The following is a 27,665-nucleotide window of genomic DNA, read 5'->3' as shown; positions in this document are numbered from 1 at the left end:
GGTTGGGATGGTGTTCTTGGGGTTGTACTCATCCTTCTTCTTCCTCCAAACACTGCGAGTGGAGTTTAGACCAAAAAGCTCTATTTTTGTCTCATCAGACCACATGACCTTCTCCCATTCCTCCTCTGAATCATCCAGATGGTCATTGGCAAACTTCAGACAGGCCTGGACATGCGCTGGCTTGAGGAGGGGGACCTTGCGGGCGCTGCAGGATTTCATTCCTTCACGGCGTAGTGTGTTACCAATTGTTTTCTTGGTGACTATGGTCCCAGCTGCCTTGAGATTATTGACAAGATCCTACCGTGTAGTTCTGGGCTGATCCCTCACCTTCCTCATGATCATTGATGCCCCACGAGGTGAGATCTTGCATGGAGCCCCAGACCGAGGGTGATTGACCGTCATCTTGAACTTCTTCCATTTTCTAATAATTGCGCCAACAGTTGTTGCCTTCTCACCAAGCTGCTTGCCTATTGTCCTGTAGCCCATCCCAGCCTTGTGCAGGTCTACAATTGTATCTCTGATGTCCTTACACAGCTCTCTGGTCTTGGCCATTGTGGAGAGGTTGGAGTCTGTTTGATTGAGTGTGTGGACAGGTTTCTTTTATACAGGTAACGAGTTCAAACAGGTGCAGTTAATACAGGTAATGAGTGGAGAACAGGAGGGCTTCTTAAAGAAAAACTAACAGGTCTGTGAGAGCCGGAATTCTTACTGGTTGGTAGGTGATCAAATACTTATGTCATGCAATAAAATGCAAATTAATTACTTAAAAATCATACAATGTGATTTTCTGGATTTTTGTTTTAGATTCCGTCTCTCACAGTTGAAGTGTACCTATGATAAAAAATTACAGACCTCTACATGCTTTGTAAGTAGGAAAACCTGAATAATCGGCAGTGTATCAAATAGTTGTTCTCCCCACTGTATATATATATATATATATATATATATATACACTGCTCAAAAAAATAAAGGGAACACTTAAACAACACAATGTAACTCCAAGTCAATCACACTTCTGTGAAATCAAACTGTCCACTTAGGAAGCAACACTGATTGACAATACATTTCACATGCTGTTGTGCAAATGGAATAGACAACAGGTGGAAATTATGGGCAATTAGCAAGACACCCCCAATAAAGGACTGGTTTTGCAGGTGGTGACCACAGACCACTTCTCAGTTCCTATGCTTCCTGGCTGATGTTTTGGTCACTTTTGAATGCTGGCGGTGCTTTCACTCTAGTGGTAGCATGAGACGGAGTCTACAACCCACATAAGTGGCTCAGGTAGTGCAGCTCATCCAGGATGGCACATCAATGCGAGCTGTGGCAAGAAGGTTTGCTGTGTCTGTCAGCGTAGTGTCCAGAGCATGAACACCAAGATTGGCAAATTCGCCACTGGCGCCCTGTGCTCTTCACAGATGAAAGCAGGTTCAAACTGAGCATGTGACAGACGTGACAGAGTCTGGAGTCACCGTGGAGAACGTTCTGCTGCCTGCAACATCCTCCAGCATGACCGGTTTGGCGGTGGGTCAGTCATGGTGTGGGGTGGCATTTATTTGGGGGGCCGCACAGCCCTCCATGTGCTCGCCAGAGGTAGCCTGACTGCCATTAGGTACCGAAATGAGATCCTCAGACCCCTTGTGAGACCATATGCTGGTGCTGTTGGCCCTGGGTTCCTCCTAATGCAAGACAATGCTAGACCTCATGTGGCTGGAGTGTGTCAGCAGTTCCTGCAAGAGGAAGGCATTGATGCTATGGACTGGCCCGCCCGTTCCCCAGACCTGAATCCAATTGAGCACATCTGGGACATCATGTCTCGCTCCATCCACCAACACCACGTTGCACCACAGACTGTCCAGGAGTTGGCGGATGCTTTAGTCCAGATCTGGGAGGAGATCCCTCAGGAGACCATCTGCCACCTCATCAGGAGCATGCCCAGGCGTTGTAGGGAGGTCATACAGGCACGTGAAGGCCACACACACTACTGAGCCTCATTTTGACTTGTTTTAAGGACATTACATCAAAGTTGGATCAGCCTGTAGTGTGGTTTTCCACTTTAATTTTGAGGGTGACTCCAAATCCAGACCTCCATGGGTTGATACATTTGATTTCCATTGATAATTTTTGTGTGATTATGTTGTCAACACATTCAACTATGTAAAGAAAAAAGTATTTAATAAGATTATTTCATTCATTCAGATCTAGGATGTGTTATTTTAGTGTTCCCTTAATTTTTTTGAGCAGTGTAGATATTGAGCACCCAGATGCTGCGTAGGCTACACAATAATATCAGACAGAGACAAGATGGCCCGGAATTTTTCTTTGCGGCCACCGCCGTGTTGGCTACTATGATGCAATATTAACATTCTCGACCTCTTGTTGATACAAAATGTTTCAATATTGTCAGAGTCACCTTGTTGATGCAATGCTTCAATATTCACCTTCCCTGGCAAATAAATCAGACAGGCAAATATAAAAATGAGCTCGTCGCACACATTATAATGAACATCTCTGAATGCAGAGCAACAATGTTGGTGGGAAGAGCATGATACAATGACATTGTCATAGAACACTGTATGCACCACTGTATGCACCGTTCCTTCATATAGCCTATAGCAGGGGGTTGGCAACCTTTTTAATATGAGTGCCAATTTACAATTGATCCTACCATTTCTAAAGAGCTGCAATCCAGTTATGATTTTCATATAAGCATTGTAGGCTGCTCAACTGTGCCCCCAAAAATATCTAACTGCCCACAAACTGAATAATTCTAACTGGCTACCTGTACTGAGGCTCTGTCCATTCAGCGGTGCTGAATCACGGGCTTGGCCTTAATGTGTAGATTTTCCTTTTGTATTTCATGATTTTCTTCATTCCTTGGTCGAGTTTGTTTGTCTTTATGCGTCCTTGTCGATTGTAGGCCAAAGTAAGTCCTTTGATGTACGCCTTTTATTTCAATGCATGTATAGGATTTATCTGTCATAGTTTGCATTCACAGTCAGCTGTTTTATGCTCCGGTTCCTTTCACATTGATGTCGGTATTTGAAGTCGGCCTTGATAGCGTGTATTATGCATCTACTTCATGTTGCACTGTATGCCTGTTCCACAAGTAAATGAGTCAATGTAGCCTACAGTGTGGAAGATAAGGTTCCGTAGTAGTCTACATTTTACATGCCATTCCACAGACCTATAAACCTAATAAAAAACTAATATTGAGGTGATAATTCATGTCTGGGGTAATTGTTTTTTGTTGCTTTTGTCCGCATAGCATTTGGAGAAAATGTTGAAAAAATCGCAATGTATTTGCATAATTGTAACTAATTAACAACTTAAGATGTGTCATGATCATCTCAATCACTCTTGCAAGCCACAAACCCCTCCTCTGCTCAGCTCTCACACCTCACCAACGTTCGCTACCCCTCTCTCAATAGTCACTCAGGCAGTCTGGCGGACCAGTTCTCACACTCTCACACACACACACATCTGTCTCGCAGCACGAGCCTTTCCCACCTGCGAGCGAGGTGACATGATCCGAGGGGCTCACAGCCAGGTGCCACGAGGCAGTCAGAGGTGTCACCACATCCCAGACGGGATGGGAGCAGCCGCCACACGGCAACCATTCACACCACCTGTCTGTCACACCCCCGGCCCCAGCGTGGGGGCATCGTCTCCCCAACGTCATGCTAGTTATCACCGTGTCAGAACAACGTGGCGGCGATGCTGTGAGGAGGTTGAGAAGAATGGTTCAACTCACCTGGTGCCCAGATGCTTCTCCTCCAGATCGTATGGCTTGACAAACCACTTCCCGATCCGCACAAAGTCCTTGTCCATCAGACACCTGGGGGATAGGAGACATGAAACATCTGTATCACAGTATATATTTAATATACACACAAATATACATACACATAGACACATATACTGTACATAGAGATTGGCACACACACACACACCCAATCAGGAAGAATAGAGAATGGAATAGAATATATTTATTTTCATACCTGAACACTCGCATCAATGGAGTTACACAGTAACATGAGATGAATTCTCTATTTAAGGCTTTATGACAAAGCAATATAGTGCAGAGGTATAGAGTTGTAAGAGAGGAGGAGGTAGACTCAAGGTAATTAAAAGGTTAATTCAGCCTGCCCCCCTATGATGATTATTGATGTTTAACTTAATTGAAACCAAATATGTGCTGGTTCATTTAGCAGATGGGAAAGCTTTACTGGAGTTATTGATTCAGTCCAGGTTTTAATTTGATTATTACTTCAAGTCTTTTAACCGTTGGTGGTCTCTATTTTTGTCAGCATTATTTCCTTAGCAGTTGGTGGGAGTAGAAATGGTTATATGAGCAGAAATAGCCTATTACTAGACTGGGAATATTCAGCTTACTTTATGTGATACTTTACATATGACTATATGACATGGGATGAGCTGACAAGTCGTTTTCCAAGTGGCTCATGGGAAATGTAGTTGTTCTGTACCTCTCCAGCAGGTTGTGAATGGCCTTGAACAGGAGGGTCCTGCATTCATATGACAGCCCACACTCCCATAGTCCCTCCTCAGCCACTGGAAGACAGGAAGAGAAGATGGATGGGTTAGCAACTGGTGGATATAGTGAAGTCAACACAGTTCATACCACAGCAAAGGATTGAATAGAACGGGCCTGGAACCTCTAACACTGGCAATTTGACTGGTAAACACATGGGTACACTCGCAATGGCTGCCTGGTATGGTGATGCAATAATTTCCATGGTAATGTAGAATGTTCATTCAAATGATGCTAACTGATGTGGCTCATGCAATGGACTGTATTTTTTGTAATGTCAGTTGAGTTCATTCAACAAATCATAGCACAGCTTGATGGGTACACTTCCTGATTTACTTCCTGCTTTTACTTCCTGCTTTGCTCCTGGGTAAAAAAAAAAATACAGGTTAAGAAAACGTTATGATTCCATGCAGCACCATTTGAAAATAAACAAATTCATGGGACCAGCGCCATTGATAACTACTACTAGCGCTGTTGCTAACTAGCAATGTTGGTCCCATGTTTGCAAAGAGTTATGGTATATTAGAATCTTGTTGTCTTAACCTTTGTCATCTTCAAACTAGCTTTGTTCCACAGAGAAAGATAGAGGACTCATCCTTATATCTGTGCCATTATAGGGTCTGTGACAGCATGGGCAGTGCCATTGAGACTACAACCCATAGGAATCCCCACCCAGTTGACTATGTTAACTACTTTAAAATGGCAGAAGCATGGTGGAAGCTCTCAATGGCAATGTCCATGCTAAAACGGGTTATATTCATAATGAGTCCTCTATCTATCTCTATGCTTTGCTCCTATGGGAACACTTGCAATGGCCACCAGTCCACCCATTATGACTTGATTGGGGATGCCCGTTCTATTCATTCTATTTCTGTTCATACACTCAAACACATTGCACAGACACACAGGAGACATTCTCTATTGACTGCAATGCATGCCAAAAGCAGAGGAGGCTTCTAGGAATACAGATGAATGTTACCCACAGACACAAGTATCTACATGTACTATACACCCATCCACAGACTGACTCATCAGATGCCCTGAACCACAGTTACAGTACCTTCCATATAAGTTAAACCACTGTGGAAGAACAAACAAGTACCCTTGCGTGCGCTGTATCTGTGTGTGTGTGTGTGTGTGTGTGTGTGTGTGTGTGTGTGTGTGTGTATGTGTGTGTGATCACTGTGCCTCTGTACAGCTGTCAGCTCCACTGCACCAGTGCCACTGTCAACCCATGTGCAGCTGTCAGCTCCAGTTAGCCAGCGCTGGGATAGACAGTGTGCTGCAGAGGGTGTTTGTGTATGTGTCTGTGTGTGTTTGTGTGTGTCTGTGTGTCTGTAGGCCAGAGACCAGGCAGGGAGGCAGGAGAGGAGAGGAGAGGAGAGGAGAGGAGAGGGAGAGGGAGGAGAGGAGAGGGAGAGGAGAGGAGGGAGAGGAGAGGAGAGGAGAGGAGAGGAGAGGAGAGGAGAGGAGAGGCGGGGCGGGGCGGGGCTGGGGGGGCAGCACCACGCGTAGATGCCAGCCCTGACAGCCCAGCAGTGCTCAGGAGAGTCGTCAGGGCGACAGTGCTTAGTTCCAGTTCTTGCCATGTCAGCAGCCAGCTCAGATGTGACTTGTGTGGAGTAGTGGATGGATCCTACCACTACTGGTTCCCCTGTCCTTCCTTCTTCCCAGAAGAGGAATAGCTACTTATAGCACTAGTGTTTTTTGTTCTCTGCCATACCCGGAGGCCGATTGGCAGGGATGGGAGGCTTGTGAGTGGGTGTTGTGTTTACTTACAGGGTGTCGGCAAACAAAAAGCACCGGGCGGGCACACAGGGGGAAGGGAGGGATGGATGCAGGGAGGGAAAAAGCGACAGAGCCCAGAGGAGGGTTGGAGGGCCCACGGAGGATGATATTTATTTTTTCTTTGAGGGTTGTGTTGTCTAGTTTTTTTTATCTTTCTGTTTCTTGCTTTTTTGATATTTCCCTCCTTTTTTTCACACTGGAGTGAATGAAATTTCCTTACTCGCCAGAATTTCCAGGTAACCATGGCAACACTGGCTGTGAGAACACAGCTCCCCGGCATTCAATTCCACCGCCACCCCCCTTTCCCTTCCTCCCTCCTTCTATCCTCTCCTTCTTCATCTGTTCTATTGCTTCCAACAACCCCACCCCCTTTCCTCCCTCTCTCTCCATCCCCTCCTCCCTCTCTCCCTCTCTCGTTCATTCCCGCTTCAGGGCTCAGACAGGAAGCTCCAGCCAGCTATTCTACAGGGAAGAGTGCTCCATGAGCGGAATGCCAACTCTCCAGCAAATCCAGCTCATTAGCTCACCCCTTTCTCTCTCCAATCCCTTTTTCACAATGCCAATCCACCGCCAGTCTTTATCTATCTATCTACACTACCACTTCCCCCTTCTCTCCTCTCCTTTCCCCCTATCTCTCCTCTCCTTTCCCCCTATCCCTCCTCTCCTTTCCCCTATCTCTCCTCTCCTTTCCCCCTATCCCTCCTCTCCTTTCCCCCTATCTCTCCTCTCCTTTCCCCCTATCCCTCCTCTCCTTTCCCCCTTCTCTCCTCTCCTTTCCCCCTATCCCTCCTCTCCTTTCCCCCTATCTCTCCTCTCCTTTCCCCCTATCCCTCCTCTCCTTTCCCCCTTCTCTCCTCTCCTTTCCCCCTATCCCTCCTCTCCTTTCCCCCTTCTCTCCTCTCCTTTCCCCCTATCCTTCCTCTCCTTTCCCCCTATCCCTCCTCTCCTTTCCCCCTTCTCTCCCCCTTTCTCACTTTCACTCAACCCACCACCTCCACGGAGCACGCCCAGGTCCTCAACCCCTCTTCACCCAGGTTTGAGTCACCCTGCCTGGGGGAAACTTATTATGAAGAGCCGCTCTCCCACCCAACCACATCCAGCCACAGCCACACAATGAGCTCCCTACCTCTGGGAGCCAGCAGTAAGGAAGCTGAACTGATATGATCAACTCGTTGCTTATGTATTTCTGACTGGTTTAGATTAAAGCACTGACAACAGCAGAACATCGCTCCTCAGAGTGTAGGTCTCAACTGATGCTATTCCCGAGATTACAACTTGTGAAAGAAAAATCAGGAATTCCATTCGCCGCTCCCCGAGCCTCGAACAACATGTGAAAGTCATTACAGCTATTGTTTACATTGCAGTCACCGAGGAGCTCGAGCTGCACCTTTTCCAGCTTTCAACACAAGGTGTGACTATTTCCGTCTTGTGCACGCACACACATACACACACACACACACACATGCACACACATACATACTCACACACACACACACAGACACACACACACACACACACAGGCAGAAACTGGAGTGTGAAATCTGATCTGAGATATTGGACTATTCAAATCCTTCCCGGGAACTGTGGGCTTATGTTTGACAAATAGCTGCAGAGTAGCAACAAGTCACCGCCATGGTATGTGATTGCTGTACTTAAAGAGTTGAAATGTGTGGAACAGTGAGGTGAAATGTATAGATCCTTATCTAGATGAGTGTTATATCTGGTCCTCTCAGTAGGGCCTCAGCAGGGCCTCGTCAGGCTCCTGGGAAGTGGAGAGAGCACCACCTCACAACTTCAGCTGTGGATGATAACTGTTAAGGTTGTCAGGGTGGCCGTATAGTTTAGTTTCACTTCTCCATTTCAGTGTGTGCGCGAGCGCACGTGTGTGGTTCTCAGATGACACAGATAAGATCATGAGAGAGAAAAGAGAGGAAACACGTTTGGTGTTTCTGTGTACTCAAGATGTGGGTGTGAACTGAACTGAGTGAAAGTTTGAGTACATGTTTTGCTTGTGCATGATAACTGTCACTTTGTTTGTGCCTTAGATTTGTTTTGGGTGTAACAGTATTTGTATCATGTTGTGTGAACTTGTCTGTGTGCATGGGCTCATTCATGTTGTAGGGATTTGTGTGGGCTGCATGTGTGTGTGCATCTATCCATGCATGCATGTGTGTGTACGCGTATCGGTGTGTGCTGTGTGTAGGGAATGAGTGCTGCTTTAGTGTGTGATGGCTTCATTCCCAGTGCAAACACGTGTTTATTTCACACGTCCCGCCCCCCTCGCCACAACGCTGCTCTGCTGCCGCACGGGCCAAACACAAATAAGCTGTGATGGAACTGGGTCGCAGCAGCTCCCCCCTCCCCCCTCAATCTCTCAATCAATCGCTCTTTTCTCCTTTACCCTCTACCATTCCATCTATATCTATATAAACTGAACCTTCCCCCTACTCAGACTGACATATATGACAACAGCCCTATCTATGCCTTACTTTGTGAGACTGCTTAATGCTGCTTAACTGTAATATTGTATACTACATCTCATATTTTTATGTATGCCTATGTATGCTGCAATTCAGCTTTTAGCTGCAAATGTGTACAATTCAAAATAAACCTTAACCTCCACTCTCTCTCTCTCTTCCTATTTCTCTACCTCTCCTTCACTCTCTGTCCCTCCGTCCTCAATCTTCCCCTATATCTTCCTCTCCCCCCCTTTGCCTGGCCCAGCCCGTCTGATTGCATTAGCTGAACACCACCACTAGAGGGAGTGTGCACTGTCCACACACAAAGATGCTATTGATCCAGGCTACAGAGAGAGAGAGAGAGAGAGAGAGAGAGAGAGAGAGAGAGAGAGAGAGAGAGAGAGAGAGAGAGAGAGAGAGAGAGAGAGAGAGAGGCTCATCTCATGGGCATGGCGTGTCAGTGTGGGACCCCTCACTAATGGGCTGACAACGCCATTAGAGCAGATCACCAGGGAGGGTAATGGGGCAGTACACCCTTATGGTGAACAACATGTGAACAAGAGGCTTGTAGAATAAAGGCTATTTCGAGTTTTCATTTCATCGTTCGCTGGTAGGGGGTCCTGCGTGCTCTGGGCATTAGTAACCTAACGTAGCAGGCGTAAAATAAACGCCTGAAACTAGATCCCATACATACTGGTCTTGAAGAGAAGAAAAACTGTTGGGGGAGATTCTCTTCTGCGCTGTTCAACCAATCCAGTAAATGTAGACGAGATGGAGTATCGCCTTGTTAACGTCCAAAAGCAGAAGTCGCGTCACAGGTTCTCTTTCCATTTCCCCTGAAAACCGGAACATCTTGTTGTTGGGGACTCTGCAGAGGCTTTACCATAGAGAATGATAGAGGCCTCTAGTGGCCAAAAGGCTGTTTTAGCATGGGCAGCGCCATTGACGACTTCCACCATTTTAATGTAGTCAACTGGGTGGGACTTCCAACTTCATTGGCTGATCCCTCCTGGTGACAATGTTGGAGTCATGTCCAACCGGGTCATCAGGAGGGATTAGCCAAACGTGAAGAAGAAAATGTACTACTTCAAAATGGAGATAGCCTCAATGGTGCTGCCCATGCTGTCACAGACGCTATAATGGCACAGATACAAAGATAACTCCTCTATCTAGCTCTATGGGGATTACTGACTCAAATGAACGAAATGAGTCAAAATATTTGTTATTTTGACTGAACGAGTCGAAAATATCAGAGTCAGTAAAAATAGCCGAACTTCCCATCACTAAGTGCTATCTGGATTCCTTGAGATGTCCATACCCTAAACCCCTTACCCTAACCCTAACCTTAACCCCTACCCTTACTCTAACCCTAACCTTAATCTTAACCATAACCATAACCATAACCCTTACCTAATCCTAACCCTAACCTTAACCCTTACCTTAACCATTTACAATTTCAACTTCAATGGGGTAGGGACATCCCAAGGATACTGGATAGCAAGGACAGTAAACTCATGGGTACACTCGTAATAGCTGCCTGGTATTGTTATGCAATATTTTCTATGGTAATGTAGAATGCGGAGATCATCCGTTCACCCACATCGCGTCTCACAAAGACACGGCGGTTGGAACCAAAATCTTAGTGGGACTATCATTTGTTTTTCAACAGGACAATGACCCAACACACTTCCAGGCTGTGTAAGGGCTATTTTACCAAGAAGGAGAGTGATGGATTGCTACATCAGATGACCTGGCGGAAAATATGGCGGGATATACGCTACTTCGGCAGGATAGAACTGCTGACTCCGGTAAGACAAGGGGTGGCGGTCTGTGTATATTTGTAAACAACAGCTGGTGCATAAAATCTAATACTAAGGAAGTCTCGAGGTTTTACTCACCTGAGGTAGAGTATCTCATGATAATCTGTAGACCACACTATTTACCAAGAGAGTTTTCTTCTGTATTTTTCGTGGCTGTCTATTTACCACCACAAACCGATGCTGGCACTAAGATTGCACTCAATGAGCTGTATAAGGCCATAAGCAAACAGGAAAACGCTCATCCAGAGGCAGCGCTCCTAGTGGCCGGGGACTTTAATGCAGGGAAACTTAAATCCGTTCTACCTAATTTCTACCAGCATGTTAAATGTGCAATCAGAGGGGGAAAAAACTATAGACCACCTTTACTCCACACACAGAGACCCGTACAAAGCTCTCCCTCGCCCTCCATTTGGCAAATCGGACCATAATTATATCCTCCTGATTCCTGCTTATAAGCAAAAACTAAAGCAGGAAGCACCAGTGACTCGGTTAATAAGGAAGTGATCAGATGATGCAGATTCTAAGCTACAGGACTGTTTTGCTTGCACAGACTGGAATATGTTCCCGGGATTCTTCCAATGGCATTGAGGAGTACACCACATCAGTCACTGGATTCATCAATAAGTGCATCGATGACATCCCCACAGTGACCGTACATACATACCCCAACCAGAAGTAATGGATTACAGGCAACATCCGCACTGAGCTAAAGGGTAGAGCTGCCACTTTAAAGGAGCGGGACTCTAACCCAGACGCTTATAAGAAATCCCGCTATGCCCTCCGACGAACCATCAAACAGGCAAAGAGTCAATACAGGACTAAGATTGATTCGTACTACACCGGCTCCAACACTCATTGGATGTGGCAGGGCTTGCAAACTATTACACTCTACAAAGGGAAGCACAGCCGCAAACTGCCCAGTGACACGAGCCTACCAGACAAGCTAAATCACTTCTATGCTCGCTTCGAGGCAAGCAACACTGAAGCATGCATGAGAGCATCAGCTGTTCCAGATGACTATGTGATCACGCTCTCCGTAGCCGATGTGAGTAAGACTTTTAAGCAGGTCAACATTCACATGGCTACAGGGCCAGACGGATTACCAGGACGTGTACTCCGAGCATCCGCTGACCAACTGGCAAGTGTCTTCACTGACATTTTCAACATGTCCCTGACTGAGTCTGTAATACCAACATGTTTCAAGCAGACCACCATAGTCCCTGTGCCCAAGAACACTAATATAACCTGCCTAAATGACTACCGACCCATAGCACTCACTTCTGTAGCCATGAAGTGCTTTGAAAGGCTGGTCATGGCTCACATCAGCACCATTATCACAAAAACCCTAGACCCACTCCAATTTGCATACCGCCCCAACAGATCCACAATGATGCAAGCTCTATTGCACTCCACACTGCCCTTTCCCACCTGGACAAGAGGAACACCTATGTGAGAATGCTGTTCATTGACTTCAGCTCAGCGTTCAACAACATAGTGCCCTCAAAGCTCATCACTAAGCTAAGGACCCTGGGACTAAACATCTCCCTCTGCAACTGGATCCTGGACTTCCTGACGGGCCGCCCCCAGGTGGTAAGGGTAGGTAACAACACATCTACCACGCTGATCCTCAACACGGGGGCACCTCAGGGGTGAGTGCACAGTCCCCTACTGTACTCCCTGTTCACCCATGACTGCATGGCCAGGCACGACTCCAACACCATCATTAAGGTTGCCAACGACACAACAGTGGTAGGCCTGATCACCGACAACGATGAGACAGCCTATAGGGAGGAGGTAATAGACCTGGCCATGTGGTGCCAGGATAACAACCTCTCCCTCAACGTGATCAAGACAAAGGAGATGATTGTGGACTACAGGAAAAAAAAAGAGGACTGAGCACACCCCCATTCTCATCGACGGGGCTGTAGTAGAACAGGTTGAGAGCTTCAAGTTCCTTGGTGTCCACATCACCAACAAACTATCATGGTCCAAACACACCAAGACAGTCGTGAAGAGGGCACGACAAAGCCTATTACACCTTAGGAGACTGAAAAGATTTGACATGGGTCCTCAGATCCTCGAAAAGTTATACTGCTGCAACATTGAAAGCATTCTGACTGGTTGCATCACCGCCTGGTATGGCAACTGCTCAGCCTCCGATCTCAAGGCACTACAGAGGGTAGTACGTACGGCCCAGTACAGCTTCCTGCCATCCAGGACCTCTATACCAGGCTGTGTCAGAGGAAGAACCTAAAAATGGTCAAAGACTCCAGCCACCCTAGTCATAGACTGTTCTCTCTGCTACCGCATGGCAAGCGGTACCGGAGCGCCAAGTCTAGGTGCAAAAGTCTTCTTAACAGCTTCTACCCCCAAGCCATAAGACTCCTGAACAGCTAATCATGGCTACCCGGACTATTTGCATTGCACCCCCCCACCCCCCATCCCACCCCATCCCCTCTTTTACGCTGCTGCTACTCTGTTTATTATCAATGCATAGTCACTTTAACTCTACCCACATGTACATATTACCTCAATTACCTCGACTAACCTTTACCCCCGCACATTGACTCTGTACCGGTACCCCCTGTATATAGCCTCCCTACTGTTATTATATTTTACTGCTGCTCTTTAATTATTTAATTATTTTGGACGACATGGTTCCAGTAATGCCTGGCGAAAACCAAACACTGCATTCCACAGTAAGAACATCATAACAAAGGTCAAGCATGGTGGTGGTGGTGTGATTTGGGGATGCTTTGCTGCCTCAGGACCTGGACGACTTGCCTTAATAGAAGGAACCATGAATTCTGCTCTGTATCAGAGAATTCTACAGGAGAATGTCAGACCATCCATCTGTGAGCTGAAGCTGAAGCGCAGCTGGGTCATGCAGCAAGGCAATGATCCAAAACACACAATCAAGTCTACATGAAAATTGCTAAAAAGCTACAAATTGGAAGTTTTGGAATGGCCTAGTCAAAGTCCAGACCTAATCCCAATTGAGATGTTGTGGCAGGACTTGAAACGAGCAGTTCATGCTTGAAAAACCACACGTCACTGAGTTAAAGCAGTTCTGCATGGAAGAGTGGGCCAAAATTCCTCCACAGCGACGTGAGAGACTGATCAACAACTACAGGAAGCATTTGGTTGGAGTCATTGCAGCTAAAGGTGGCACAACCAGTTATTGAGTGTAAGGAGGCAATTACCTTTTCACACAGGGGAATTGGGTGTTGCATAACTTTGTTTATGAAATAAATATGTAATTCTTGTGTTATTTGTTCACTTATGTTCCCTTTATCTAATATTAGGTTTTGGTTGAAGATCTGATAACTTTCAGTATCACAAATATGCAAAAGTAGAGAAAATTAGAAAGGGGGCAAATACTTTTTCATAGCACTGTATATATTGTGCTATTCAAACCATATATATTGAGCTATTCGAATGGTTATTACGGTGACCTTGGTCATTTGGCTGGCCAATAACCGTCATGCAAAATTTCATGACCGTCACAGCCCTAGTGTGTGTGCATTTGTTCGTGCATGCGTGTGTGCGTGTGTGTGTGGGGAGGAGGATCCACCATCCCACATGTAAGCAGACAATGCACACTGTGTGTAATGTTCTCTCTTCCCATCGCTGGGATAAAGACCCATGCAGGGGTTTTGACTTCACAGAGAAGTTGTAGCTCGGAATGTTCTCTTATAATCTCATTGGATGCTAAAAATCTGGTTGGGTTGTTGCACAATCTTCCCAACTTCTGAACTTTAAAGGATGTTAGGCTCTGACCATGTGTGACCACTGAGACTCGAAATGAGTGTATCAAGCAGATAACATTAAGCTGAGTAGGATCTCTCATCTATGGATGGATATGACATTTCATCCACCCGTCATGTCTATTTGAGACTGTACTGACTAACTTGACAGTGTTAAATGAGGATCCGTGGCTTTAAATTCCAAAGTGGTGAACAGTGTTGTAATATGAGTCCATACATAACAGCTTTGCAGGATAACACAGGTACTGTTGGAGCGAACACAAAAATGTATGCAGTGACTGTATATCCCTTTGGCATTGGCCCTGTGTCACTGGCTACACTACAGCCCAGTGATGTAATAAGCACCAGACAACCACTTAAAAAGGAGACAGAGCGCAAAGCAAAGCTGGCCAAAGGACAAAGACTGAGGGAGAGAAGGAGAGGTGGAGAGAAGAAGAGGAGAAGAAGAGAGTAACTCCCACTCCACTCCTCTCCTCTCCTTTCTTCTTGTCTCCACTCCGATCCACCAGCTCTTCAACACTGAGCTCAACAGCAGCGAGGCCTAAACCAGCAAACAATTGAGTGCAGAGCAAACAGAGCGCTGCTCCCCTGACAGAGAGAGGGTGAGAAAGCAGCGGCTGCTGGCACACGCCCAGGAGTGCCGACGATGACAACATCACTGAGATCTGTCTGGCCTCCAAAATCCACCACTTTTTAATTTCTAACGGGAATTAACTGGGGATTTGAGTTCTTGCTGGCTTTCCCCCAGCGCCTCGGCGAACGAAGAGACTCTCTCTATCTCTCTTTAGCTCTCTCTTTAGGTCGGACGCAGCCCCTTTTAAACACCAATAACACATGTGTTTGGTTCAGGTTGGAGTATTAATGACGCATATTGGACTAGATCTCAACCTCTCTTTCGTAACGTCTGAGATCCCCAGAGATTGGAAAGCTGCCGCGGTCATCCCCCTCTTCAAAGGGGGTGACACTCTAGATCCAAACTGTTACAGACCTATATCCATCCTGCCCTGCCTTTCGAAAGTATTTGAAAGCCAAGTTAACAAACAGATCACCGACCATTTCGAATCCCACCGTACCTTCTCCACTATGCAATCCGGTTTCCGAGCTGGTCATGGGTGCACCTCAGCCACGCTCAAGGTCCTAAACGATATTATAACCGTGATCGATAAAAGACAGTACTGCGCAGCCGTCTTCATCGACCTGGCCAAGGCTTTCGACTCTGTCAACCACCGCATTCTTATTGGCAGACTAAATAGCCTTGGTTTCTCTAATGACTGCCTCACCTGGTTCACCAACTACTTCTCAGATAGAGTTCAATGTGTCAAATCGGAGGGCCTGTTGTCTGGACCTCTGGCCGTCTCTACGGGGATGCCACAGGGTTCAATTCTCGGGCCGACTATTCTCTGTGTATATCAATGATGTTGCTCTTGCTGCTGGTGAAGCTCGGATCCACCTCTATGCGGACAACACCATTTTGTATACATCTGGCCCTTCATTGGACACTGTGTTAACAAACCTCCAAACGAGCTTCAATGCCATACAACACTCCTTCCGTAGCCTCCAACTGCTCTTAAACACTAGTAAAACTAAATGCATGCTCTTCAACCGAACGCTGCTTGCACCCACCCACCCGACTAGAATCACTACAAATACCTAGGTGTCTGGTTAGACTGTAAACTCTCCTTCCAGACTCACATGAAGCATCTCCAATCAAAAGTTAGATCTAGAATCGGCTTCCTATTTCGCAACAAAGCCTCCTTCACTCATGCTGCCAACCATGCCCTCGTAAAACTGACTATCCTATCGATCCTTGACTTTGGCGATGTCATTTACAAAATAGCCTCCAACATTCTACTCAGCAAATTGGATGTAGTCTATCACAGTGCCATCCGTTTTGTCACCAAAGCCCCATATACTACCCACCATTGTGACCTGTACGCTCTTGTTGGCTGGCCCTCACTACATATTCGTCGCCAAACCCACTGGCTCAAGGTCATCTATAAATCACTGCTAGGCAAATCCCCATCTTACCTTAGCTCACTGGCCATCATAGCAACACCCACCCGTAGTCAGGTATATCTCACTGGTCATCCCCAAAGCCAACACCTCCTTTGGCCGCCATTCCTTCCAATTCTCTGCTGCCAATGACTGGAACGAACTGCAAAAATCTCTGAAGCTGGAGACTCTTATCTCCCTCACTAACTTTAAGCGTCAGTTGTCAGAGCAGCTTACCGATCACTGCACCTGTACACAGTCATTCTGAAATTAGCCCACCCAACTACCTCATCCCCATATTGTTATTTATTTTGCTATATTGCACCCCAGTATCTCTATTTGCACATCATCTTTTGCACATATATCATTCCAGTGTTAATACGAAATTGTAACTATTTTGCACTATGGCCTATTTATTGCCTTACCTCCATAACTTACTACATTCGCACACACTGTATATATATTTTCTGTTTGTATTTTTGACTTTATGTTTTGTTTACCCCATATGTAACTCTGTGTTGTTGTTTTTATCGCACTGCTTTGCTTTATCTTGGCCAGGTCACAGTTGTAAATGAGAACTTGTTCTCAACTGGCTTACCTGGTAAAATAAAGGTGAAATAAAAAAAAATATTTAAAAAAAATCTGTGAGGAGATGAAGGGCAGTCTGACGGTGGCGCCAGATGACTGGGGTGGTGGACACTCTGCCTACAGCCCCTCAACTGTCACAGGGTTCAAGACAGGGGGTCAGGGTGTCACAGGGTCTAGCAACCCACTAGCAACCCCTCAACCCCCCACTACACACACACACCCTCCACCCCTCTGTCTCTGACATCATCCCAGCACAAGCTGTCCTCTCATTCCATCTCTCTTTCTCTCGCTCTTTTTTTTCTGTCTCTCTTTTTCTCCCTCTCTCCCTCTTTCTCTCTCCACAGAAACAGGCATGCAGCAGCTCATTCGAGCATCTGTTCTTTCTGGCTCATCCCCCAGTTGTTGCTGCGGCTGCAGCTTTTCTCAAAAGCATTGTGCAACAACCGCCTCCCTCTGCCTTTCTCTCCTTCTCTGTCTCTCTTTCTCTCCCTCTTTCTCTCTTCCTCCTCCTCGGGCCCCAGGACCGCAAACACCCACTGCTGCCTGGCTAGCATGAAACGTTGTCAGAACGTTTCTGACACTCCACAATGCTACCCGGCGGCAGTAAAAAAAAAAAAAAAGGGACTTTTCCTGGAATGGGATAACACACGGCTATGCTGTCATTTCCCAAACAGTTATTGAGCTGTTGAGGCTAGCTAAATAGTTTCATTATAAACAACATTGTTTTGATAGGAATCATACAGATCGTTTTATGGTTCCGACCAAGGAGGAAACAGCTTAGCCGTAGGGAGATGTCTTAAGGGGGTGCCAGAGTGGCGACTGCCTGACGTGGAGCTGCAGGGAAGGGATCGCTCCATTCTGTTCTGTACTGTTCTGCCACTACAAGGGTTGTCTCATCTGTCAGGCCTGACCCACAGTCAAGACCTTTCACAGGGAAATACCTCTCTCTCCTCTCTCTCTCTCAATTCAATTAAATTCAAGGGGCTTTATTGGCATGGGAAATATATGTTTACATTGCCAAAGCAAGTGAAATAGATAATAAACTAAAGTGTCTCTCTCTGTCTCTCTCTCTCTCTCCCCACTCACCCTGTCTTCGAAGCCTACAGACGGATAGGGTGGGTGCCCCAGCCAAAGATCCCTAACACACACACACACAGGCACAGAGACCCAGTATAAAGGAGGAGGGACAGAGGAGGAGAAGGAGGAGGAGGAGAGGGAGGAGAGGGAGGAGGAGGAAAATGAGGGAAAAGGAGGGAAAAGAGGGAGGAAAAGAGGGGAAATCTGGAGTCAATTAGGGGAGCGAGCCAGAGCTCTTACATAGTTGTGTGGGTGAGTCAGTCAGGCGGTGGAGAGCAGAGTGGAGAGGAGAAGTGAATGGAGTCTGTTCTCTCCTAACTCTCCTCCCGCTACTCAGAGCCACACGGCACCACTCTGGACCAGGGGGAGTCACATTACACACAACCCCTGGCTCTCCCCTCCTGAACAGGGGTCAGCGCTGGGGATGAAGGGGGTGGCTGGCTCCCATCCAGGCCATGTCAACACAACAGGCCTGACTCTGCTTTTAAATCACAGCCTTTTAACTCACATACGGTACCTAGCCTTGACTTCTAGCATTAGCCTTGTGCTACTATGTTTAGGTTAGTTTAATCTGTTTTATCTCTTTCTGAGAAATGTGTCTCTGATCAGATTCCTTACCAAACAAGCATGGAGGAACTAGAGGTTGCTTGAGGAGGTTATTGTCTTATAGGCTACAAAGCTGCCATGTGAAGCCTACCAGGCAAGATGAAAAATACAACAAATCATACCTCTCTCTCTCACACACACACACATATATTTTTACCAGGCTGCTGTGTCATAAGGCTAGCTGAGAGGCCCCCTGGGGCCCGGTCTCTTCACCTCTGACTGGGAGATCTATGAAGTCCCCCTAACGTGAGCTAATGTTGATTTATTCATATCACCATCCATGCTGCCATGATCATTCTCCTACAGCATGGCATGCCGGACGAATACTTCAATCCTGTGGCACATCTCCCATCATGCATAAAGCATGCTGATGAATATGGGGGGGAGGTGGAAGGAAAATGAGAGAGAGAGAGAGAGAGAGAGGTAGAAAAAGAAAACACTCCCTCGCTCCCTCAGATGAGCTGAACACTCCATGTTAAAGGAGGGATCCATTACGCACAACCAGCTGTACATTACACACACACACACACACACACACACACGATGAGGGGATCATTTCACAATAGCTACAAAAAAGACACAGATCATGCGTGAAACCAGGAGCGTAAGTGTATAATTGAGAACAACATAGAAGAATTATACAGTACAAGGCGGAACTACACTCACTGGGATTCTACATGACTACAGTACAGTAGACCAACGGCTGGCTTACAGCTTGTGTATGTTTGATACTCTTTCAGTTTCATTTTACCAAGAAGCTTCAATGGTTCGTTCTGCTTATTATTTTAAAGCAACATAAACCTACCGCAGGTCAAACCCTGCATATATTTGAAGAAACATATTTGGTGTGCCATAATCTATCTCATAAACATACAAAATAATAATTACTTCATTCTAATAATTATGCAATTTTTCAAGCATTGTCATTGATTCTTAGTTGTGCTCAACATTAACAACTCTACGCTGAACTCATTCAGAAGTTGACAAATCAAATCTGCCAAATATTGATCCTCTCTGATACGATCGGATTTCCGCCATGTTTTTAATGTGCAGTACTATATTACAGCCACATTGAGGCCAGTCTTAGAGCCGTGTAATCTAACCAACTAGCAGATCTAGTTAGGTCTCACCGCATTAAACAAACAGCTGAGGGATGGAAGGATGAAACACTAATGTAAACAGTTAATACAGCAGGCCAGCCTGACTCCTGGGTGTGTGTCAGAGAGAAAGAGGGAGGGATGGAGAAAACCAAAAAGAAGGTGGGAATATTAGGGCAGAACAGAGAGAGTAAAAGAGAGTAACAATACAGAGAGAGTGTGTGGATGAGAGGGGGGGAGTGTGAGAGAGATTGTGATTTTCTCTCTCTCTCTCTCTCTCTCTCTCTCTCTCTCTCTCTCTCTCTCTCTCTCTCTCTCTCTCTCTCTCTCTCTCTCTCTCTCTCTCTCTCTCTCTCTCTCTCTCTCTCTCTCTCTCTCTCTCTGGAAGAGCCACTATGGACATTTGACCCCAGCTAACCCTGCCAATCCAGAAAAGAGGAAAGCCAACAGAGTTATCCAACATGGTTACATCATTTGACAGTCACTTATCTTCTCTGTCCCAGCTCAGTGCAGATGACAAAACAGACACACACACACCAGAGTGACCCAATTTCCTCTAGAGCTGGGTGTTGAGTGTGAATCTCGCCGTTTACAGTAAATAAATCAATGCAACATAAATGCCTGTTTTGACTGACGAGGGCCATTAAACTGTAATTGATCTAGATCAGCGTTTCCCAAACTCGGTCCTCAGGACCCCAAGGGGTGCATGTTTTGGTTTTTGCCCTAACACTACACAGCTGATTCAAATGATCAAAGCTTGATGATCAGTTGATCATTTCAATCAGCTGTGTAGTGCTAGGGCAAAAAACAAAACGTGCACCCCTTGGCGTCCCGAGGACCCGAGTTTGGGAAACCCTGATCTAGATGTATATATTTCTAGATTCTTACATCTTATGTCATTATAATAAAAGGAGACAAGAAACATTTTAAAATGTGAATTTTCCATATATAGACACACCCTATGTTTGAATAAAATCAACTATATGTAGGCTACTGAGTTTGTCTAATGCTTTAAGTACTGCGATTAGAAATGAAGACACACAAATTACTGAAGAGGTCTTCACAGATTCTGCCGTTACGCTCCTGAAGTTGCTGGTAATAGGCTACACCAGCGGTCGGCAACCTTTTCCATTTGGAGTGCCAAGTTATCATACCATTTCTACTGATCTGCGTGCTGATGATTCATCTACTGATGATTTTCATACGCACATTTCATTTCATTTATAATAAAGTCTTCATATCTCAAAATCAATGTCATGTGGTTAATCAAAATTCTATCTAAATGAAAATGATACAAATCTAAAAGTAACTTCCATTGCCAATATGTAAAAATAGCCTACATAAAGCCAACAAATAAAAACATTGGAGCCCACAGGTAGAAAATATCCTGATAAAATAAATATCTTATACATCACATTGGCTACGCATCGCCTGTCTGCAAGGAACTTGAAACATTGTATCAACTATTAACTTGGCCAGGCCCGAGCTTGCAACATTGTATAAAATATTCTGGGCCCTCAGAGTTTCCCGCACCAGTGAGCTCCAGACAGACAGACAAAGGTAGGCTATTTGCACAAGGGATAAGAAGTAATCAGGTAGGCCTTTTTTATGATGTTTCCACCTGATCAGAGCATGACATTTTCCCCCCTTTCATGCTGAGTGGTTTTCGAAAGGGAGAGAGCAGGAAATATTTTTCAAATAGGCTACGTAGAGGAACTATTGTCATTCTCAATGGATGTAAAAACAGACTTCGTTTACTTGCTGTTTGAGGCGAAGAAACATTACTTTGAGTAGCTCCACAGTGATGGTGAGATAAGACAATCAGAAATACTATCAGTTCCCCAAATGGGCACATTTATAAGCCTACATTTGCACGCAGGCCAGGTAGCCTAGGCCTACATCTATGCGTAATCAGGTGAGTGTCCTTACTCAAGATTGACAGGAGCACTCCAAACAAAAGACAATTAATAAATTGACAACTCGTAAATGGAATGAAATAAACCAAAACTTGTGTAGCCTAGGTTCTGCGCTCTGCAAACAACGTGTCCACTCCTACAATCACAACAGTAAGACTGTAATAATAATATATTGAATGCATTAACAGAAATTACCATAACCAAACAAACGTTGTAGATTATAAATGATGGTAATTAAGGGTAAATGTACTGCTGGTGATACTGGTGTGCCACCCCCACGGCCTCCACAATGGATTAGTCCCCTGAGACAGGTGTGAATCAGACGGGTGTCTCGTGTGCCATAATTTTTTTACATATATTTGCCACTGCTCGACTAAAAAAATCTTGGTTGACCAACAGCCTATCGACTAAACAATCGACCAGTCGACTAATTGGGGTCAGCCCTAATTCATATACAGCCTTTGACAAGCAATATGTGTGGCCAAACACACACAAGCCATGCACGAGGATGCACAGTGGAAAGTCAATGGCACGCAATCAAAGTCCCATCATGTCATTGGACATGAAATAACAAGTCAGGGAGTTTTTAGACTAGCACATCTTATTAACTGCTCTGGATCTAATACGCTCTGTGTTCTCACTCATTCCAGCCATGACATCAACTCACACACACACACACACACACACACAGGCCTGCTGATGCCTGCTCAGACCAGGAACCAATCCAAATGTATTAAAAGAAGGTGTGACTTTGGCCTCGTAGGCTGTTCCCTATGAGAAGGTGCTCCTTGCCAACAGACCTGAGTCCAACAGGGAAGAATCAACTGCAGGAATTGTAGTATTTAAACCTGAAAATATTGTGTTTAACATTTGGCTCATGTGCTCTGGAGGGACAACATGGGAAGTGGGAAAGTACATTGGGCTTCTTTTGTGTAGAATACCATCTTGACCATGTCACAGCTTCAGTCTTAGTCAGCCTCTTCATATCCAACATTGTTTTGCAGAGTGAAGTGATGCTTTCTTCAACATCCACTCATCTTGACATTCCAGACACACATGTTAAGAACCTGGAGAGTCAAGCTCTTCTCTTAAGGCACTAATGGACATGCACAGACCTGATTCTCCACGAGGACCACAGTAATACCGCAGTCATTATCAAAGGCCCCTTTGTAAACTCATTCTACCGCCGATTAAAAAAGTTGACTATGTTCATAATGCAATGGCTTCATGTCTACATCCCAAGAGTGGTGGGCAAAGCCACATGTTTTGTGTCCACATGCAACATTAACGCTATGTAAATATTACATCTGTGTAACTATGTAAATCCAAAAATGTTTGGTGTTAGATTCTAGCCTGAAATGTACCATACTAGAACTCATTAATTACTTTACATGTATAAGGAAAGTACAGTGAGGGAAAAAAGTATTTGATCCCCTGCTGATTTTGTACGTTTGCCCACTGACAAAGAAATGATCAGTCTATAATTTCAATGGTAGGTTTATTTGAACAGTGAGAGACAGAATAACAACAAAAAAATCCAGAAAAACATGTGTCAAAAATGTTATAAATTGATTTGCATTTTAATGAAGGAAGAAAGTATTTGACCCCCTCTCAATCAGAAAGATTTCTGGCTCCCAGGTGTCTTTTATACAGGTAACGAGCTGAGATTAGGAGCACACTCTTAAAGGGAGTGCTCCTAATCTCAGCTTGTTACCTGTATAAAAGACACTTGTCTAAAGAAGCAATCAATCAATCAGATTCCAAACTCTCCACCATGGCCAAGACCAAAGAGCTCTCCAAGGATGTCAGGGACAAGATTGTAGACCTACACAAGGCTGGAATGGGCTACAAGACCATCGCCAAGCAGCTTGGTGAGAAGGTGACAACCGTTGGTGCAATTATTCGCAAATGGAAGAAACACAAAAGAACTGTCAATCTCCCTCGGCCTGGGGCTCCATGCAAGATCTCACCTCGTGGAGTTGCAATGATCATGAGAACGGTGAGGAATCAGCCCAGAACTACACGGGAGGATCTTGTCAATGATCTCAAGGCAGCTGGGACCATAGTCACCAATAAAACAATTGGTAACACACTACGCCGTGAAGGACTGAAATCCTGCAGCACCCGCAAGGTCCCCCTGCTCAAGAAAGCACATATACAGGGCCGTCTGAAGTTTGCCAATGAACATCTTAATGATTCAGAGGAGAATTGGGTGAAAGTGTTGTGGTCAGATGAGACCAAAATCGAGCTCTTTGGCATCAACTCAACTCGCCGTGTTTGGAGGAGGAGGAATGCTGCCTATGACCCCAAGAACACCATCCCCACCATCAAACATGGAGGTGGAAACATTATGCTTTGGGGGTGTTTTTCTGCTAAGGGGACAGGACAACTTCACTGCATCAAAGGGACGATGGACGGGGCCATGTACCGTCAAATCTTGGGTGAGAACCTCCTTCCCTCAGCCAGGGCATTGAAAATGGGTTGTGGATGGGTATTCCAGCATGACAATGACCCAAAACATACGGCCAAGGCAACAAAGGAGTGGCTCAAGAAGAAACACATTAAGGTCCTGGAGTGGCCTAGCCAGTCTCCATACCTTAATCCCATAGAAAATCTGTGGAGGGAGCTGAAGGTTCGAGTTGCCAAACGTCAGCCTCGAAACCTTAATGACTTGGAGAAGATCTGCAAAGAGGAGTGGAACAAAATCCCTCCTGAGATGTGTGCAAACCTGGTGGCCAACTACAAGAAACGTCTGACCTCTGTGATTGCCAACAAGGATTTTGCCACCAAGTACTAAGTCATGTTTTGCAGAGGGGTTATTCTGTCTCTCACTGTTCAAATAAACCTACCATTAAAATTACAGACTGATCATGTCTTTGTCAGTGGGCAAACGTACAAAATCAGCAGGGGATCAAATACTTTTTTCCCTCACTGTATATGTTGGGGTCAATGAAGGGTAGATGGGAACTAGGTATATGGAAAGTTACTGAGAGTAGAAAGTTCATATTCTGTTCCATGTTTCTAAGGAGGGAGGCGAATAGCAGTTGTTAGTCTCTGATAAGGCAGGCTGGCCGCAGAACTAGGGAGGAGCGAGGAATGTGTCTCGAGGTCAAATCAACAGATGAAGTGAGAAGACACCTCTGGGAGGGGGGCCAGAGAGGCCCACCACAATGACTCTCCTACTACAGTCCTATCTAACACATACACTTCCATGCCCACAAAGGTTTTAGTAACAGGCAGGGCTGTGACTACACCAGTGAGACGAACAATTCAATTCCTGCCTAGCAACAGAGATGTATTGATTGTCTAGATGTGTAAGGAGCCATGAACACCCTGAAGAAGGCATAGTGATGCCGAAACGTTGGTGTTTTACCCAATCAATTACTGGGAGTTTATACATATGGAGTGTGCAAATCTCTCTGTTTTTATAGCTTACAGTTTATTCGCCGTTAGTCAGCACCTCTATATTAAATAACTTTCCCTGGGTGTGCGCCAGCTCAAGCTTTTTATAAGGAGCTGACCCCGCCTATTAGAAGGTTACAAATATATGTGCTTGTGTAATCATACCTTGTCTTTCCAGCTGTATGACCCAGTGGGTGAATAAACTTGGTTTGAGCTTTTTCTAGTTGTCCGTTTGAGTTTTTACTCAGTTTGTTCAGAACCTAACCGTTGGCGTTGTCAAATCAAAATCAAAAGCTCAATACACCAGCGTTTTGATGTCAGCGTTCTATCAACAGAAAAGCAAAACCAATAGAACCAAAATTAGTAGATGTACTCAGCATCAAAAGGACTGGGTATGTGAGTACGTTGATAGGATGGCACTAGCCGATAAACTGGCACTACCATCTTAATGAAGATGCGGGAATTTGCACCTCCGCTTTGACGGCAGGGTTGAAACCCACCGTCAAAACGGCTACTGCAGGGGTGGTAGACCAACACTTCACATTTTCTTCATATCATGTTTCTTTAGACTTGTCTAAAATAAATAATGGATTTATTGGACTTGTAAATGTAGATGTTCCAAAGGTCTGCATCAGTGGCTTGTAGGCTATGTGTGGAAGCCAGGAGATGCTAAATGTATTTATGTTAATTCATGGTCAGCCCTCTAACTCCCTGACCATGTAACTCTGCGGTGAGATCGCCAATATGATAGTGGAGTATAAGCCAATTTGCAAAATGGTTTCAACAGTGTGTTGTTATTCTCTTTGACATTTGTCTAAGAAATGTGTATTAATAATATTGGGAATGTAATAATTTGTCATACAGTGAATAGTTTGCCTGGATTTCCTGAATCAGAAATGTCCTAAACTGTTGTTCTGGTCTGTACTCTCTCTAGGTAATGGCGAAGGTGACCACAGATGGTATCTAGATGCACGGAAGGGATCATTTGACCGAGAACAGTGTGAGCCTCACCCCTTCTAACCGGCTGAAGTAATGGCAACAATGGCGTCCACTACGGCCCTGTCTTCTACCTGAGACCTGTGTCCGAGCCAGCAACCTGTTTACAGCATCCAGTCGATGCTATCAACTGCCTTTTCTCTCAGGAGTGCGGCCTGAGTCCTGAGACCGTCCACATGGAGTGAGCATGGAGAGCGATCACTTCTCTCATGCTGCTGGTGTACTGGTCGGACAAGACAGAATGGACCGTAAGAGAGAAGTGATCTCTCGTCTGCTTGGGAAAATCAGATTATTCCCCAAATATTGAAATCGGGACATTATCAAGGGCCATCCATTTTGACATGCATTAGTTACAGTGGGGAAAAAAAGTATTTAGTCAGCCACCAATTGTGCAAGTTCTCCCACTTAAAAAGATGAGAGAGGCCTGTAATTTTCATCATAGGTACACGTCAACTATGACAGACAAAATGAGAATGTTTTTTCCAGAAAATCACATTGTAGGATTTTTAATGAATTTATTTGCAAATGATGGTGGAAAATAAGTATTTGGTCAATAACAAAAGTTTCTCAATACTTTGTTATATACCCATTGTTGGCAATGACACAGGTCAAACGTTTTCTGTAAGTCTTCACAAGGTTTTCACACACTGTTGCTGGTATTTTGGCCCATTCCTCCATGCAGATCTCCTCTAGAGCAGTGATGTTTTGTGGCTGTCGCTGGGCAACACAGACTTTCAACTCCCTCCAAAGATTTTCTATGGGGTTGAGATCTGGAGACTGGCTAGGCCACTCCAGGACCTTGAAATGCTTCTTACGAAGCCACTCCTTCGTTGCCCGGGCGGTGTGTTTGGGATCATTGTCATGCTGAAAGACCCAGCCATGTTTCATCTTCAATGCCCTTGCTGATGGAAGGAGGTTTTCACTCAAAATCTCACGATACATGGCCCCATTCATTCTTTCCTTTACACGGATCAGTCGTCCTGGTCCCTTTGCAGAAAAACAGCCCCAAAGCATGATGTTTCCACCCCCATGCTTCACAGTAGGTATGGTGTTCTTTGGATGCAACTCAGCATTCTTTGTCCTCCAAACACGACGAGTTGAGTTTTTACCAAAAAAGTTCTATTTTGGTTTCATCTGACCATATGACATTCTCCCAATCCTCTTCTGGATCATCCAAATGCACTCTAGCAAACTTCAGACGGGCCTGGACATGTACTGGCTTAAGCAGGGGGACACGTCTGGCACTGCAGGATTTGAGTCCCTGGCGGCGTAGTGTGTTACTGATGGTAGGCTTTGTTACTTTGGTCCCAGCTCTCTGCAGGTCATTCACTAGGTCCCCCGTGTGGTTCTGGGATTTTTGCTCACCGTTCTTGTGATCATTTTGACCCCACGGGGTGAGATCTTGCGTGGAGCCCCAGATCGAGGGAGATTATCAGTGGTCTTGTATGTCTTCCATTTCCTAATAATTGCTCCCACAGTTGACTTCTTCAAACCAAGCTGCTTACCTATTGCAGATTCAGTCTTCCCAGCCTGGTGCAGGTCTACAATTTTGTTTCTGGTGTCCTTTGACAGCTCTTTGGTCTTGGCCATAGTGGAGTTTGGAGT

General features: G+C 45.4%; 1 protein-coding gene across 4 annotated transcripts in view; it reads right to left on the bottom strand.

Annotated features, from left to right (window-relative positions):
* Positions 1-27,665, bottom strand: part of LOC121542209 (mediator of RNA polymerase II transcription subunit 13-like) — a 126,074-nt gene that overhangs the window by 40,500 nt on the left and 57,909 nt on the right. For all 4 annotated transcript variants that reach the window (XM_045208087.1, XM_045208088.1, XM_045208089.1 and 1 more), the window contains exons 3-4: positions 4,488-4,572; positions 3,755-3,838 (exon numbers count right to left, since the gene is read on the bottom strand). In XM_045208087.1, coding sequence (XP_045064022.1) covers positions 3,755-3,838; positions 4,488-4,572 — 169 coding nt within the window. The remainder of the gene's footprint in view (positions 1-3,754; positions 3,839-4,487; positions 4,573-27,665) is intronic.

This window comes from Coregonus clupeaformis, chromosome 27 (genome assembly GCF_020615455.1).
Source record: "Coregonus clupeaformis isolate EN_2021a chromosome 27, ASM2061545v1, whole genome shotgun sequence".
Lineage (NCBI taxonomy): Eukaryota > Metazoa > Chordata > Actinopteri > Salmoniformes > Salmonidae > Coregonus > Coregonus clupeaformis.
Note: the sequence above shows the minus strand (reverse complement) of the source record. Positions and strands in the feature narration are given on the sequence as shown.